The following is a 17763-nucleotide window of genomic DNA, read 5'->3' on the forward strand; positions in this document are numbered from 1 at the left end:
AGAAGTTACAACGCGCCGAAGGAAAATAAAGTTCGTCATTTTTGGAACAAATCCAGGAAAGTTGTAATACGCATTATATCAATTATGTGCCGTGTTATGCAATGAGAATACGTTTATTTTTCTTGAGTTTTCATTTCTAATTTCAGTAGGAAATTAAAAAATATTAATCAGGAAAGTGAACACAGTTTAGCTGACGAACAGTATTAGGTAGTTATGAAAAGTATTTTCTTGGGACATCTCAAGATTTACAACTTTTACTACGGGTCAGATATCGTAAGTGAAAAAAAAAAACAGCTGTCTCACACAATGCCGGCAAAAAGGGGACCCTTATAGGAACAGATGTTTTTTTTTACTAGAGCCGTAGTGGAAGGAATATTAATTTTACGATTATTGTCGTTTTTTGTCAAATATTTTGTGTCCAAACTGCCCACTATTGGCATTCATTCACAAAAAAATGCAAAGAACTATTTTCTATGTTAGTCTATCAGGGGTCTATGTGAGGATTAGGTTAGGGAGCAGTACAAAACTTCAAAAACTAGGTTTTAAATAAATTTATTTGTCTAAAAGTGATAATAACATGTGTTTTGATAACTGAGAAGCTGTCTTTCATTCGTTATTCTTCATAGAATAACTATTTAGAATGCTTTTTACAGTAAAGCTTACACTTAGTAATAAATAGGTCTATAGATAATCTGAATATGGTAATTTTCCAATTATAATTGGGCCATTACAAAAGTGGGAACCGCCAAAAGTCATTTTTATCAGATCTCTCGCTCACACTTATGCAAGTAGTGCGGGATAGTCACATTATTTTGGCTTGACAGTTCGCAAATTTGTAATGTCTCAATTATAGTCAAATACAACACTTATTCCGAAATGTCAAAAAAAGAAAATAGTTTTCTATATTTTTTTTACGAGATAGTAAGTAGTGACGTCATATTTATCTTTTTTTTTAAACAGCCAGACAAATTAAGCGGTTATAATATCGTCAAATCTTTGTATTTTATATTTTCTTGTATTGAAAAGTCGAAATAATCCGTTCTTGACTGAGGAAAACTACCCATATGATAGGAAAAAAGTAAGTAAGAACTGTATTTACATTTATTTTATTTATTTACTACCTAAATAGAAGCAAGAAATGTTTCAATCAGTACAAAAAATATATAATTTTAACATCTAATGTATTAGATTTTAGAGATTTCATACAAAAATATTAGAAACTACTAGGTAGGTTGTTTTGTCGTAACTTAACAAAAATGACATATTTTTAATATGCCTCTGACTTTACTTATAAGATAATAAAATAAATATACATAAAACGATATTATAACAATAGTTTTTTTTATATATAAAAACATTTTTTTTCTAAAGGCGATTACAATCAGGATTAACTTTGATATAGGTAAACAAAATAATGTTTTTTTCGAAGTTGTGTAATATTGCGAGAAGTGTCTGTTTTTGCCGTTTGTCCCTTCATGTAGTAGAGGACAAAAAATATAAAAAAATAAGTAGACAAGCTTATTATTATTAAGTAGTTTTAACATGGTTTTTTGTTTGTATTATCGTAGTAGGTACATAGTATGTATGTTATTTTTTCTTCTATGTAAAGCTGACTATTTATAGGATCGTTGTTTTAAATCACGTGATTATAAGGAATAGAAGCAGATGTACAAAGCGAAGTATGATATTTGAAGGAAAAAACACTTTTTCTATAACAATAAAATACGAAATCTCAATAAATCCCTTCGTAAAACGTTTTAACAAAATATCTCCACTATTTTAGTCAAATACACTTATTTTTAATCAAACATCTCGTCAGCTAATTCTTATTAATTATTGCATTTGCGATCGAAATACTATTTGCAAGTAGCAACAAAACGTTTCCAAAACACTGCCTTAGTTACGGACACACCAAACATTTTTCAAATTAAATATACTTAATATTGTAAAATGATATAAATTCTCGCACCACGATCTGAGAAGGCACCTTATTGTGATATTTTCATATTTTTACACATGTCTGTTAGCTACATGTGGACATAATATTGCTATTTTTTTGTACGCACTAGTATCGCATCTTCAAAATAATTTCTTTATAAAGTTCTTCGTCACACATACGCACTATTGTTAATAAAAAAATCTGTTAAACTAATTTGATCAACACAATATTTATACAGGACTCGAATAATACTAAATTATCTCTAATGTGGACCTTAAAATATAGTGAGAAAAACAATTTACAACTAACACAAGATAATAGATAATTCGTGATCACAGCAATTCTTATTGCTTACCTTTCATTCTTGTACTAATTTAGAAATGTAATTTACACTATTTGATGTTGACTACGGTTGATTAGTCAACTGCAGACATTCAATTCAATAATACAGGTAGACAATTGAACTAGTGTACCAAGGTAGCATGACACTACTCACAGTAACTACGACTAACCTACGTCACTCGTTCACACTTCGGACTTGATTAGTTGGCCGAAGATAACTTCTTCGATTATTCTGCAACCCTGGTACTTGAACTGCTCCTGGAGAAAAAGAGAAAGTTGAAAGTTTTGCCGAGCTCGTTAGAACTGACACGATCAGCACATTATCTGTGTAGTTTTGAGATTGTTTTGCAATTTAACGTTCGAATGCCACAGGCGCAACAATTTACAAAGTTAACAATTTTATGTGTATAACTGAAGCTAGGATGAACAATATTTAATGATAAATAAACCTTACAGGAAAAATAGCTACATATCAGGAAACATAAAATTATACGGATGCCTGTGTCGACCAGCGAAGCCCACTAGCTAGCACGCTCTGAAATTTTTAAGATTTGTTTCACATAAACTTTCAGCAAGATTCTCTGATAAACCTAATATTCTATTTTAAACTACGACCTACAACACTACCCCTCCCCTCCCCAAATGTGGAGATTATGCCAAACCCATCTTTATGTAGAAGAGATCCATAATCCAGCAGTGGACTGTATTTGCGGATCTCATGGTCCGTTAAATAACTTACCAATGTACCAGGATCGCAGCAGCGGCAAGGATGTCTCCCGACATAGCGGGCATGTGGCTATCGGCTGAGGTTGCTGACGTACAAGCTCTTCAGCTCCGTCTTAGGCGTGTTCTCGAAGAGGGCGGCACGATTCTGTCCCTCGCCCTTCTTTACCCAATGCCCGTATACGCGGAAAGCACATCCGTCGATGACCTAGAATTTAAAAATATTACACATTTTAGTGCCACAACGTCTAAGTTTTAGGACAATCTTGAGGTTTAAAATGATATTCATAGAATTTCTACGTGAGTAATGACCAGTTTTGCCATGTCACAAATCTTTGACCGTCTTGGTCATCATTCATTACAGATTCTAACACCCAAAACTCACTAGAATCTTAAAAAAAAAGTGCACTAATTAGAATGCTTTAAATTAAAACAGAGGTAGACTTGACATCGGTATTCTAATAAGAAATACCTATTCAAGTAAATGGATTCTAACTTATCTATATAGGATTTTTAGGAAAAAGATTAGTGTTAATAGCAGTTAGTCATACCTTTCTGAGAACGCGCATGGTATAGGGGTCACGTAGCGCGTCTGCGAGTGGCAGTGACCGCGCGGCGGCGTGCGGCAGGCGACGCAGGCGCACGGCCGCGCGCACCGCCACCAGCGCCACGCGCAACTTGCCGCGCGCGTTGAACCCGCCGCTCTTTATAGCCTGTTATATAAACGCACTCATAGTTTGTGTACATAATAACTATGTACTAGGTATGCAGTTGTGGAAGACATTTTTAACCCTTTAAAATAGTTTTAAAGACCGAATCAAAATCTAAACCAAAACTTCATAAAACAAAAAAAAATATTCAAATAAGTTCCCAAAGTTTAAAGTAAAATAAACAATCTGAAAATCTTTCAAATAACTTCTATAAACTTCTTTGATTAGATATCACAAGTAACTTTCATATGTTCATCATTAACTATCATTATGTTTTCCACAACTAAATACCAAGAAAAATTTCAATTAAAGTTGCATATTCCACCAATGAATAAAACACCTGTATCGTAGTTCCTGTTTAGTGGTTCTAAAAGTGTCATGCAAAGAGAAGCGAAATAGAACATTTCTAACAACATGCAAAAGAAATTGAGGCCAAAGCATTTAGGACAACGTGCAAACAAAATAGCACACACTACAGTATTGAAAAATATAACGTAAAATATTTTTATGAATCACTATGTATTATTTTTGTAAAACATACTGTATGATTCACATCTTTAATATCAAATTAATTATGTTTTACGGGTTAGTCACGTAACTGTTCGAGTTAACTCGACTAATTTCAAGCCACGTTAGGGACTCATAGTCGAGTTATCTCGCCAAACAGTTACATGATTAAGCTGTAAATATAATTAATCGTTAATGTTATTTCTGAACATTCTGTTTATAAATTAGAATGTGCTATTTTGTATCAAAAGTATACCTATTTTTTCGTGTCAAGTATTTTATCTGTAAGAGTGTCAGTGTAGTGTAAATGTGTGTGAGTGTTGAAAAAGTACCCCAAGCAAGAAGATTATTTATCAAAAAAAGTTTCTTAACATCTCAAAACAACTTTTTCCAGTTTTATAACGACACAAACATAGAGAAAAACCCCCGAAAATAATTAGTAACTTTCTAGTTTAATGGAAAACTATATTAAAATCTAAAGGGAAAGTTTTTAGTCATTAAAAAAACATTACATTTCACACAAAATGTTGCAATAAAGTACCGAATAGATATGACGTTATTGTTCATAATATTTATAGGTATTACGTTTTGGAATAACTCAGCCTTTCATCAGCTACTCAGAACTGATAACAAACGTGCCATTTCTTGAAGATAATTATCATTAGTCAGAAATATTTACAATATTTTGTTTTATGTCCATGCATGACATTGTTTCCCTTTAATGTATGTATATGGATAAAATTCGTCATAACTATTGCCCAAAAATATTACAAATTAGTCACAATGTGATTACCATAGCCAACTGGTCGATCCTAGACATCCGACGGCTGGTACTGGACAAGGATTTCTTGAGCGGCATCATGTCTTGATCCCATAACTACCAGGGACGCAGAAATATGTAGCACTTGTATTGTGTTTCAACATAATTGCTTTGTGATATGAGTTCCTAGTTATGTGATTCAGTTTATCAATATTTACTAACATATTTCACATGCAAAAAGTAAAATTTTAAAAGTAAAATATGATAAGTTGAGTTTCTTTTTTAAAATCAAATAACTAGGAACAAATAAAAAGAGCAAAATAAAAGAAAAAAGCTCTACAGTGCGTCATGCACTGTTTTCAGTGCATTTAGGAATCATTTGATACAAATAAATTAATAACAACAGCTTTTTGCTCTATTAGTCGAATAAGCTATTTAAAAAAGCACAAGAAATCTGAAGCGAAAAATGGTCGATTACAAGTAATTAAAAATCGACTCGAAAATGTAGTAAAAAGATCATTTTTGTAAGCATTTAAAGAATAGGGTAGTTTCCAGATAGTCAAATTCAATACTATTTTAGAAATGGCAACAACGACAATGTTTTGCTAATATTACATTTTGTGTCCTCATTTTCTTTTTCCGTCAAATATTCTACAACGTCACTCCTTTTTATTCCCCGAAGGGATAGGCAGAGGTGCACGTTACGGCAAATGTTATATTTACATATTTAATTAATTTGCCAAAGAGAATATTAAAACCGTACTTTAAATCTAATCAGCTGACGAGATTATCATTATTTTTAGATCTTAGTCTAAATAAACTATTAGTGGAAACAACCCCATAAAAATCAATACACCGTAGTCTAACTACCAGGAGATCATGATTAGAGAGAGCACTCACCATCGTGTTGAAGAAGGGATGGTTGAGGGCGTCGATGATGCCAAGCCTTTCGCTCGGCTCCACCACCAGGAGTCGCCTAATTAAATCCTTTGGGTCGTCTGTAATCATAATGCAGTAGGACTTAAGTTGACGATTTTATGTGAAAAGCTTGACTGATTGACGCCACCTTCGTTATTGAATAAAATGAAATACGACGTCCCAAAACAATCAGAAACAAGAAAAAAATGCGTAACTTTTGGAGGAAGCAAGCACATGTTGATCATAATTATGAGTCCCAAACGCGGTTTAATGAACGTGACACTCCTTACAATTGAACTGTAAATTCGAACTGTACAGTTAAATCGTAGGTCCATACAGCCTACACACCATAAGATTTAACCGTACAGTTAAAACTCAAAACGTTTAACGTAATCGAAACAAACGAGAGCGCCATTAGCACTCTAATTGGCTAGCTAAAATAAATCGACGATAAATTGATTACTTTAGACGTAAAGCAAACTCATACTTAGGGTACAGACATATAGTACAAGATTATGCCTACCTGAAATATCCGCCCACTCGGGGCTGGTGAAGGAGTACTTCCCCTCCATGATGTTCCGCAGCATGACCATCTGCTTGCGATGCCAGAACGGAGGACAACCGACTAATCTGGAAACATCAACAGAAAACTTAGTAAAAACTATAGAAAACAAACGCAATTATGTAAATCGAACTGCCGGACTCAGAGACATTTAATGATTACTTAAACTATTCCTTAGTAACGATTTTGTTCCGAATACAACTGCTAAGGACTGGGTTAAGTAACCATTAAATGACTGAGTACGGAGAAAAGCATTTGTTTCAATTAATCCTTAATTAGGCACCTATGAAACGTTAACATTGAATTGTCGGTCAGACTGTCTGCCAGTGAAGCTAGGTCCTCGTTCCGAAGTGTAGTTTCGAATGGAGAAAATCGAAAAAGAAACTCGTTAAGAATAGATATTGACAGTGAGATTGTGTAAAATGTAAATACTAACAAAAAACGATAGAGATAAATCTCAGGGTCTTTTTATAATAAAGTAGTGTACAATAATGCAAGGAGTGGTGTTCCGACGCTTCCGCGGACAAGTGCCACACGACCGTACAAATAAAGTGCCCTAGGAAGTAATACTAACGTAGCTATAAGTTTATATACTAACATAATCTGTATTATAATAATATGTATGTTAGTCCTTAAGGTATTTATCTATGGGCCAAAGTAGCCTGATAATAAAGATTAAATAAATAAATAAATAATCAGGTCCCTATTACTTTAGTAGCCACATGAAATAACAGTTTCAAATGTATGATGTATAAAACAGAACATATTAAAATTAATTGTAGTGTGATATTTCCTATACATAATAGTGAATACGTACTCTGAACTAATTCTAGTATTTTCTTTACAATTTAATAATATTATATCTATTAAGTAATGTATGTAATGTACTAAAGTCCAATCGAGATGATTCCGTATAGAGAAAGTTAAGTAAATAATAACTTTATCACTACTTTCACTCAATCACATTAATTTGTATTAACGAACTAAGTATTTGCTAATTACGATAGACATTACACATCATTATGGATTACGTAATTGTTTATTTAAGTGATCATTAGAACTTCAGACGGGATATTTACAATGTTTATTTATGTCTATGTCTAGTTTATGGTATAAGCCGGCAAACGAGCAGACAAATAATCTGATGGTAAGCAATCGCCGCCGCCCATGGTACACTTAAAACACTCGAGGCGTTACAAGTGCGTTGCCGGCCTTTTAAGGGTTAGGAATTCACGGATTGTAATTGGGTAATTGGGCCGGTAACCTCACTCACACAACGAAACACAACGCAAGCGTTGTTTCACGTCGGTTTTCTGTGAGGCCGTGGTATCACTACGGTCGAGCCGGCCCATTCGTGCCAAAGCATGGGTCTCTCACACTTATAGTTTAACTCATGGACATAAATAAACATTGTAAAAATCCCTCTCGAGTTCTAATGATAGTGTTACAGAATAAGTCAAAGTCAAAGTCAAAATCATTTATTTCAAATAGACCAGGAAGGCACTTTTGAACGTCAAAAATAGCCTAGCTGAACCTGTTTTTCAACCTATTTTGATAAGTATATATTATATACATGTAATTTCCGCCAGTATAAACAGATATTACTAAGAAAAAATAACAAAATACACTTACAAAGTAAACATGATGACGCCACACGCCCATCTGAAACGATAAAAGAAAAAAGTAAATATAGGTACATAATATGTATAACTAAAATGTACATTACAATAGTCAACTTAAGTTACAATTTACACATTTTATTCCTGCTGAATTTAAACTAATTTCCAACATTGTTATTTCTTTAAAACGTTGCCCTACACTAGGATGGGGCTCCTTTTCTTCTGTATCGTGGGTGCGTTTACAAACATACAATTTCATATGCACATTACACGCAGACCCGAAACATGTGGATCACATAAAGAATTGCTCCGTGCTGAAATCGACCCCGCTACATATAGGTAGCACGGCAGCCAGTTGCCCAGCCACTGCAACAACTCGTGGGTATTAAAACCGATTAACAGACTAGAACATCTCGAATAAATCGGATTTTTTGAAATTGAGATCTCCGCGTAGTCTGTCAAGCATGGAGATCATGGCAAACCTTCTCACGGTTTGTTGAAATCAATATGTTAAACATTAGCGTCCTGTCCTGTCCAGGTTTTGTACGTCCTCAATGTTGCTAATTCGCACATAACCTTTTTAATAACATGCTAAAAATAATCATTTTTAGTCATTAAACTTTATATTTATTTATAACTTTATATATATTAGACACCATTGAGCCGTAGCCCACCCACAAGATACTTATCTGTATTTTCTTTCATTATTTTTTAAAGACGTCATTCGTACTCTTTTAAAGTGTAAATAAAAAACATAAATAAAATAGTATCATAGTAACAGGATAATCGGTGCTACAAATACTACAATACATTAAGTAAGAACAAAGAAACAAGTTTTTTTTTTTGTATAATTATACATTTATACAAAGATAATATCTAATCATTTTTATACTGGCACGCATCATTTAAGATAGGAGCCAGCAAAATCATCAGTTATCTATCAGTGCTGATTATTACGTAACTTTGGGTCAAGTCAAATGTCAGCGTATCAACGACTATTTAGTCAAAACTAACATATTTATTTAATATAAAATACTATATCATTTTATATTTATTTGGTAAAGTTTCATAACAAACTTCGACAAGTAAATACATAACATAAACATTTTATATGTGTATGTACATCAGGATGTCTCTTCGGATACTATAAGGCTTGATTATGTTATGTATGTATGTATAATAAGTATTCATGGTTTCTTTTAAGTCGTATGAAATATTTTGTATATGAAATAAGTTGTTCTATAGTTAATACACAAAGTTAGAGGTCTGTGATACAAGATTCTCCTAGTACAGTTATTTTCAATACCTACGCGAGATCTGTATCGTTTAAGAACTTTTTTATAAACTGCTTTTTTAATGGAATAAAAATAGACTCTAGCAAGATATTCTATTCCTTAGAAATAATATAAGATTCGTGCGCATACACATTCCATTTTAACTTATTGGAGTAGAACTTCTAGGTCAAATTGCCAAATGTAGAAATCTGTTGCATTTTTCAAATTACTGCTAACAACGCGAACGTAATTCGATATGCGATAAATTGCAGAAGAAACTATTGGCATCGAATGAAGAGTCATGTGCAATGCAAACTTATTGCAGTTATTAAAAGCCAACTTTAAGGTAAATATAATATATAGCTAAGCTAAGTAACCGTTACGAGGTGACTCAACTAGTTTCAAGTAACGCCTGGGGCCCATAGTACATTATTTTAAATATTTGTAGTTATTAAAATCCAACTTAAAAGTAAATATTACTAGTAACCGTTTCAAGGTGACTCGATTAGTTTCAAGCCACGCTCGGGGCCCATAGTACATTATTAACTTAGTATTTAAATCGCATAATATCAGAGCTTTCATTGATCATAATTATAATAATATTCCAAGTTACTCACATGTCAACTTCCTTGCCATAGCCAGGTGCGTCATCGAACATGTTGGCTTTGAGGGTCTCGGGAGCCAAGTAGCCCGGAGTACCACACAGCTCTGTAATGGGGAAACAGTCCCATATTAATGGAGAAAACGATTTTTTTCCAGGAGACATTTTGATTACACAAAGGGGTAGTAATGGGGGGCATAATTCTAGACTCTATACTACTACTCAGAATTTCTAGAACCGAGAAACCTGTCCCGGGAATTGAACCCTATACCCTTTGATCAGCAGTCGCCTTTGCAGCTACTCAACGAGGCAAATCAATAAACAAAATATTTCTCAAAAAATAATTAATACCAAATTACTAACAAAGGATTACACGAAGGTACTCCAGAGTACCAGGCTATCATAAACAAAAACAATAGCTTTTGTTCTGCAAGCGAAACTACTGGGTATTGTGTTGGAACCAGATGTAAGACTAGATGCACAGCGTCACAGTGCGTGACGAGCATGTACCACTGGTGCTAATGTTGCAACTGTATGTAATTATTTTGTAAGTGTACTGTGAAATAGTATATAATATAATGGCATTAAAACAAAAATAAATAGGCTAATGCAACTATAATTGTCTCCAATTCTGGCCCCCATTAGTTTACAGTAAGCCAAATCTTTGTATTTTTATTAAACAACAAAGAAGATTATTTCTTTTGTTTCTCAATTTGACGGTCTACAGATTCGGTTCTGTAGGCGACACATTTGTTCACCACACCACTACATTATTCTGGACTGCTAGTAAGATTTTTGGATTTATGAGAAAATTGGCTGATATCAAAAGTTTCAATATGAATGTTCCTTAGTTTGAGACGTCATAATATTTGCACTAAAAAAATATATCTCGAGTGTAAAGTTCACTCTGTCTCTATCAGGCAAATAAGCAAGATTTACTTGATTATTTTATTAGTGAATCATGTCAAATAAGGAAATAAAGAGTTACTAACCGAATAATTTCTCCCCATCTTTGAGCACCTTCGCGAAACCGAAGTCGGTGATCTTGACGTTGAGCTGGTCATCCAATAGAATGTTCTCGGGCTTCAGATCTCGGTGGACTATGCACTTGCTATGCACGTGCCGAACTCCCTCGAGGACTTGTCTGCAAGGATATTATTGAACGTGTTTAGAGTTATGATGTCCTGGTACTTTGATGACAAATTATGAGCACGTAATACGAAACTTATTTAAATGAATATTTTTATTAACTTCAAATCTTTTGATCTCACAAAAAATATTATAAAAAATGTTAGTCTCTGTCGTTATCTTGTTTCTTATACAAGTTGCTAACTAGGCGAACACAAATAACACATTTTTTATAGAAATATCACAATGAATAAATAATATTTTACGGAGCAAATAAAAAAATAAGAGAGTAAATAATCAAGAACATAACTTTACCTCAACCACTTATAAAACAAAACATCTAAAACTAAATTGTAATAATGAACAAGAAACTCAACACACGCGATAGATTCCTTCTGTTTCAGAAGTTTCTCCTCAAACTCAACCTTGAAGAACACACTCAAAGCCATTTTTTACCGATTTTTTTATAAGAATTAAATTGATTAATTAATTGTATGTGCGACTATGGTCAAGTACTAGGAGACTATGACAGTGCAGGAGTTAAATCAACACTGGGTTACTACAGCGTATGATTTACGCGAATCCCGGCGTTTATCTGTGCACACGCCTCCACCCAGATAATATGATTACTATGACGTTGGACGTGTGTGCGTACTTATGTCAGTACTTTGCCGGATCTTAATAGAGGGTCAATGTATGAGTTGGCTTTATTCTCGAAAACAGACACAGATAAAAGCTGATTGGAGAAAAATAAAGATTTGCCACGCCTCCCTCAAATGTGAGGAAATCGATAACAAATATTACTTCACGAGGTCATTTTTCCCATTTGCTATTTATATAACCGTGATAAATATAATTTGGCTAAACCTCGACCTGCGGCCTAATTAGATGACTAGGTTGTTGTTAGGCTCGCGGGGGAGATTACAACAATATTAAATCGATGTCCCATTTAACTAAAGCAAACTATTATTAGGTTCTACACGCCCTTAATCCGCCTTTGTGAAAAAACTATATTTCTTTTTATATATTTACTGATAGAAAAAAAATGCACTTATGAACAGAAGAGCGCTACTTCTTTATAGGTCGCAATGCTAATTAGGTTTAACACCCGCATAGCACGAACAAACACTAGCTATAATTATACCCACCTCACGCCGCTTATACGATTATAAATGCTTACATATAAACAACAGAATATAAATTCACGCCTATAGGCTATACCCCATTCATGATGCCCTGGTGTTGAAGGTTTACTTAGACTACGGTGACAGCTTACCATCAAGCAAGTCATCAGTTTTGTTCAACAGAGGTCCAACAGAGAAGCATATTGATTTATACATTTGTGTTAATCGCGATTGGAATTCAGAATCTACATTTTTTACAATGGCTTTATTTTATTGCCTCCTTTGAGAATTGAATTTACTGTGTTGTAATAGAAAAGTCCATACTATATCGGACTCTAGGATCGATCTCAAGACCTCATAGTAGACAGTTATTATCATAACAACTCGTCCAATAAGACAGGCCTAAACACAACAATACGAAGACCTGAATCAATTGGAACAAATCTAAACTAATAGAAGTAAGAAAAAAAACACGCTTTCGATTTTTATTGACCGCAAACATCTCTTTACGTGTCAGCGAGTGTACAAAGTGCAAACAAGATAAAACATTGCGTAGGAGTCTTAATGTTCTGTAGAGCTCATAAAAGTAAAATTTTCGATAGCCATTCTCTTATAAAATTATTATCTACCATTTAGTAACCTCGTTTTTGAGTCGTTAGTGGGATCGTGGGCATTCAAAAGCATTTAAAATTTCCGAAAACAAAAAAAAAACCTGATTAAAATTTGAAATGTCTCTGAGACTGACTATACTGAGAAGAAAAAATATATTTATGATCAAAAGCTTCTATATGACGGCATTATTTTGAACAACGATAAAACGAAAGAGACTCAAACCGACGACGTGTATTTTTTTAAGTATAACCTCGCACATTTTTTTGCTATGACAAATACTATACATGAGTATTTCAATTTTAATATGGATGATTTGCAAATCGTATTCAAAGTTGATATCCAAATTATTTTATTCCGTTTCTTTATTCCAAACACAATTTCAGTCACCTCTTACAATATAGGTACTAGGGATTCAGAACAGGCGAGACGTTATTCTATATTTGTACATTCTCTTTAGCTGCTAAAGTAGACGGAATCAGTTGATATCATTACCGAAACCTTACCCATGAATTAATCTAATTTGTACGGATTCAGGTTGAGATTAGAAAAATACTGTAACCAATTGGGTCAATGGCGTTAACTAACAGATTACAGACAACGGTGAAGGTTGTATTATTGCCCTCTATTTAACTACGAGCCATAATAAATATAAGAAGGCCACATTTTAATTCCTTCCTCCTACTGGATCTCCCTCACTGATGGAAAGCTACCGTTTTTTGTTCACTAGATGGTGCTAGTATAAAACTGTGGACGTTTTGATTTTTCGTCCAATAGAGAAATAGCTAGTGTCACACCATTGGACGTTCAAATTTTGACAGCTACAGTGATTGGTCAAACCAACCTCTAGGTAGATTAGTCTAAGATTTTTTCTCACAGTTTTAAGTACAGGTTTGAATCATCATTCCATTTGGTCCACGGGTGACTAATGGGACTTTTTTAATATTCCTCTTTGACATTGCACATGTTTGATGGATATAAGTATTCTAATAAAACATAATTTAATCAGTGGAATCGACTTGTAACTAGTTCTTAAACAACGCACTTTAAATTACTACAAATACTGCGTCACTGTTAATAGTTACAAAAACAAAGAAAGCACGAGATTTCTAGGAAATCGTTTTAAAATATACTTTAATCAGGCGAGATAAATAAGCCTAACTGCCTAAGCTTGGTGACCCATACTTAAGGTCACAGTACACAATAGAATGCCCTTGAAATCCACACAAGTGTGTCGCGTAAATATCAGGAGCTAATTTTAGTATAAATTATGCTAACTGCCCTATATATGGCACGTTTTATCTATTACCCACATTGGAAAATAACAAAGCATCGTAATTATTTATTTCTAGTTAATGCTTGAGTACCTATTACCTATACATTTCCTTAAAATATAAATAGAAAGTATTTTAGAAACAAGATTAATATTATCTAAAAAACAAAACATGGCTTATAAAATTAAAATTATGGTGATTGGACACATTAAATCTCGCTCACACATTTTTTTACCCTACCCAAATGATGAGTTCTAAAAATACTATACTATATTTTATTAAGGGGTCAAAATCATCCAATGATTTCTTCCGCCTTGGGTGACTTGCGTTCCTACTATTGCTTTCGAGCCGGAGCCCCGGTAACCCGCTACACAGTCCGCAGAAAAATACTACATTAGGATATGATAAATGCGTAAAAACAACTACATATCTTCTACATAATAAAAGAAATACTAATCAGTCTTCAAAACAGAGACAGAGTCCAAACAAACACGTAAGCAGTATTAGCAAAGATTAGAAAATGCAATTCTAGAAGAGATGCATCAAATTAATACGAAGAGATGAGAGATAAGGCGAAGTGCGAACACTCACTATTACGTCCACAGTTTGATAACGGATAGATCTTTGTTGCGTAAACAATGGTCTGATAAATACGTGTTCGCATGTTAAGGCTTTTCTAATATTATATTGCCCTATTATGTTTAACACGTGAGAGCGTGATCACATTGATTTTATTTGAACTTGCATTTCATGGAAAGTTACGGTAGGTAGTAAAGAAGACATTTGATAAGCAAGATTTAGAATTTTACTCTATCCTAACGATTCTCGGATCGGATTCATCCGATCATTTGCTCCTTCAACTTCGTCATTACATAATGAAACTAAATATTTAATTTTTTCATATCAATCAGAAAAATTGCGTGGTATTTGCCGAGAAGGCCCTCTCCCCAACGTAAGATTAAATGAGATTTAATTCGACCTCCTTCCTCAAACATCTCACGTAATTAATGGATTTATGGATAGGATATAATAATGCTGACCTTATAAGAGATCCTCAAAAAATTCTAAGCACTTTCTTAGTGCAAGTGTGACTAGTTAGTTGAATGTGAAGGTTTTCAAAGCAGTGTGTAAGGCGGGTACAGCTATAAGTTTCTGCTTACCAAATGGTTGCAAGGAACTACACCAAATTACTGATACAATTCTTAATGACATGGATCGACTTCCAATTGAACCCCTGTCTGCTTGACAAAGCAAATCTTAGAATTCTTATATTTTTTTTATTCCAATTACCTTAATTAGCATCAATTCCCATTGACAATTTAGCTTAAATATTATAAAAGTAAAAGAAAAACTCACCTCATAATATACCTAGTCTTCTTCTCCGATAATGTGACAACGGACGTGAGATAGTCAAAGAGCTCTCCATTCTTGCACAGCTCAAACACTAAGAATATAAATGTTTCCGACTCGAACACATCCTGCAGCTCAACTGCAACAAATTACATTTACTTCAGGTGATTTGTTCCGGTACCACAATTAGATTAATACTTTCCTACAATTGGTAGGTTAATTTAAATTACAGTCAGATCTGTAACTTTATTTATTATTATAAAAAAATGTTTCAATATTGCCATTGTTTAAAATTGTTAGACTATGACTTTTTGTTACATTTTTATTATAGTTACACCTATATTTAAAATTATTATCAATATTTATAGATCAACAATATTTATCGAGATTTTTTTTGTCTAAATAGGGCTAACAACTCACTCACTAATATAAGGGTGTCCGGCGACCATCCGCAGTATGTGGATCTCCTGCCGCGTTGCATCCCTCATGGTATGCGTATCCACCCCATCCTGGGATTCCTGACTGAGGTCTATAATCTTGGCCGCATACTCTTTTCCAGTTTCCTTTTCTATACATCTCCGAACTGTTGAACTTATACCTCTGTGGAAAAGAAATAGTATAGTTAAAATTCAAATTAGCTTATGAAAATGTATTAGTTGCGGACACACTGGTAGATGAATTTCTGTTACTATGCTATTATTATGTGCAGTATTTATGTCTAACAAGATTCTGATTAGAATAAATAATTCAAACTCTAAATATTTTTTTATTTCTTATCAGCTTCTACAAAATCTCACTTTTGCAATTTAATGTAATTTTAATGTAATGAATAAATTATAAAGATGATAACATTGTTGGTACAGAACCCAAGAACAAGAAGGATATGGACCTCAGAGAGTTCCATATATTCTAATAGATGAGTAGGTATCTTATAATGAACAGCTATCCAGATATTTTTATTGAATTTTGTACAGAAAAATATGAAGCACAACTTATATTGAAACAAAAAGACACAAAAGTATGATTATTATGAAAATTATTACTAATTCACACTACCAAAAACGCTATATATTCAAATAAAATTAACGATTTTGACTCCAAGGTCACGCAGAAGACTTATTAGTAACAACACTTGTAATGATGCCCAGACGCTTTAAATAATTCCCTGGTTCCTTGGAATTGGCACCAACGCAACTTATCAAAAATCACTAGGCACTATGCGTAACATCACCGACTATTATTTTCTCACCTGCCTATTATTTCCTTCGGTTCATATCTCGCGTAGAATTCCTTCGCCGCATCTTTGTCCGGCAAATTGTCGTCGTCTTCCTCCTTAGCCATCGTGTTCACTGTCGCTGTTATTATATTTTCGTGTACTAATTATACGTAATTAGCCTATCCACAATGACGAAAGGTTATTGTTATGAAGCGAAGTGACAGGATAGTTTCTTATTTTATTTCAAGAAAAAACACTGTGTTTATTGCTTTAGTGAATGGTGTGCCCTTTAACCTGTTTATGGACTTTATTTGATGGTAATAGCGATAAGAAAATATATCAATTAAGGTATCGTTAGGCTATCAAATTGGAAAAAATGTGAACTATTGAGTCTTTCTATCTGTCACTCAATGATCAAAATGACATTTTATTGAAGAAGTGAAGACATTTTGACTGACAAAAGGTGTCGTCTATTTTGAAGACCATCCTATTCTCTTTGGTAATGTATTTAAATAAATGAAATAAACTTCAGTTTGCATTTGTAATGTAATGTTTAAATATAACAGTCATAAAAAAATAATATACTAAAGAATACAAAATAGTAAAAAGTAATTTTAATTTCAGAAACGAATTTATTGTACAAGGCTAACAAGTTCAAACAACCCTCTTTTGACAACAGCTGATTTTACTCTATGGTATGTTTTATTTTGTCCTTTTCTCACTTTATTACCGAATTCACATTGAAATATTATTTTTCTCTTTCACTCTTATAATAAACGATAGAGATAAAAGATAATTTATGCTGCAGCTGTAGCCTTCTTCGTATTGACATATCAATGTGTCTGTCCTTGTTGCACGTTTCTTTCTTGTCGCTTGGTATGTTTTCGCTTGTTGTTCCGTCCCGATGGTCTAGCATTTTTCAGTGTTATGCAGATTATCCTTATCAGTAGATATATCCCGTGATTAGTTTGCGTGGACTTTATTTACAAAGCTTGGATTTCGGTGTTTAGTTCCAAACAGCAAGATTTTTTGACCAGGTGAGCAAACTACGCATAATTTTTCTTGCTAAGTGACAATCGTATTTTGTACTGTTGGTACTTTTAATAT

General features: G+C 33.5%; 2 protein-coding genes across 4 annotated transcripts in view; one reads left to right on the forward strand and one right to left on the reverse strand.

The window, feature by feature from the left end:
• Positions 1–536: 536 nt before the first annotated feature.
• On the reverse strand, positions 537–17095 carry LOC118274579 (phosphorylase b kinase gamma catalytic chain, liver/testis isoform). Of its 3 annotated transcripts, none has more exons than XM_050697049.1 (12): positions 16690–17095; positions 15861–16040; positions 15447–15579; positions 10948–11099; positions 9972–10062; positions 8094–8123; positions 6423–6529; positions 5882–5979; positions 5015–5098; positions 3556–3717; positions 3021–3212; positions 537–2539 (listed from the first exon to the last, which is right to left on the reverse strand). In XM_050697049.1, the coding sequence occupies exons 2-11, from the start codon at positions 15919–15921 to the stop codon at positions 3078–3080; spliced, it is 1053 nt and encodes a 350-aa protein (XP_050553006.1). In that variant the 5' UTR covers positions 15922–16040; positions 16690–17095; the 3' UTR covers positions 537–2539; positions 3021–3077. The 3 variants fall into 3 exon arrangements, with proteins under 3 accessions (XP_050553006.1, XP_035448054.1, XP_035448055.1); XM_035592161.2 differs by having other exon boundaries at positions 15865–16040; positions 16690–17092; XM_035592162.2 differs by lacking the exon at positions 5015–5098 and having other exon boundaries at positions 15865–16040; positions 16690–17092.
• Positions 17096–17520: 425 nt separating this feature from the next.
• Positions 17521–17763, forward strand: part of LOC118274483 (myotubularin-related protein 4) — a 67934-nt gene continuing 67691 nt past the window's right edge. Inside the window, exon 1 of the mRNA XM_050697034.1 lies at positions 17521–17693. The gene's annotated coding sequence lies outside the window, so the exon portion shown is untranslated. The remainder of the gene's footprint in view (positions 17694–17763) is intronic.

Source organism: Spodoptera frugiperda, chromosome 11 (genome assembly GCF_023101765.2).
Source record: "Spodoptera frugiperda isolate SF20-4 chromosome 11, AGI-APGP_CSIRO_Sfru_2.0, whole genome shotgun sequence".
NCBI classification, from domain to species: domain Eukaryota; kingdom Metazoa; phylum Arthropoda; class Insecta; order Lepidoptera; family Noctuidae; genus Spodoptera; species Spodoptera frugiperda.

Coding starts and splice junctions, on each gene's coding strand:
- LOC118274579 (XM_035592161.2), bottom strand. CDS start 16,781: ATGGCTAAGGAGGAAGACGACGACAATTTGCCGGACAAAGATGCGGCG. Junction 15,580..15,864: donor CGCCGGACACCCTTATATTA/GTGAGTGAGTTG, acceptor AATTTGTTGCAG/TTGAGCTGCAGGATGTGTTC. Junction 5,099..5,881: donor ATCCCTTCTTCAACACGATG/GTGAGTGCTCTC, acceptor CGTCCCTGGTAG/TTATGGGATCAAGACATGAT.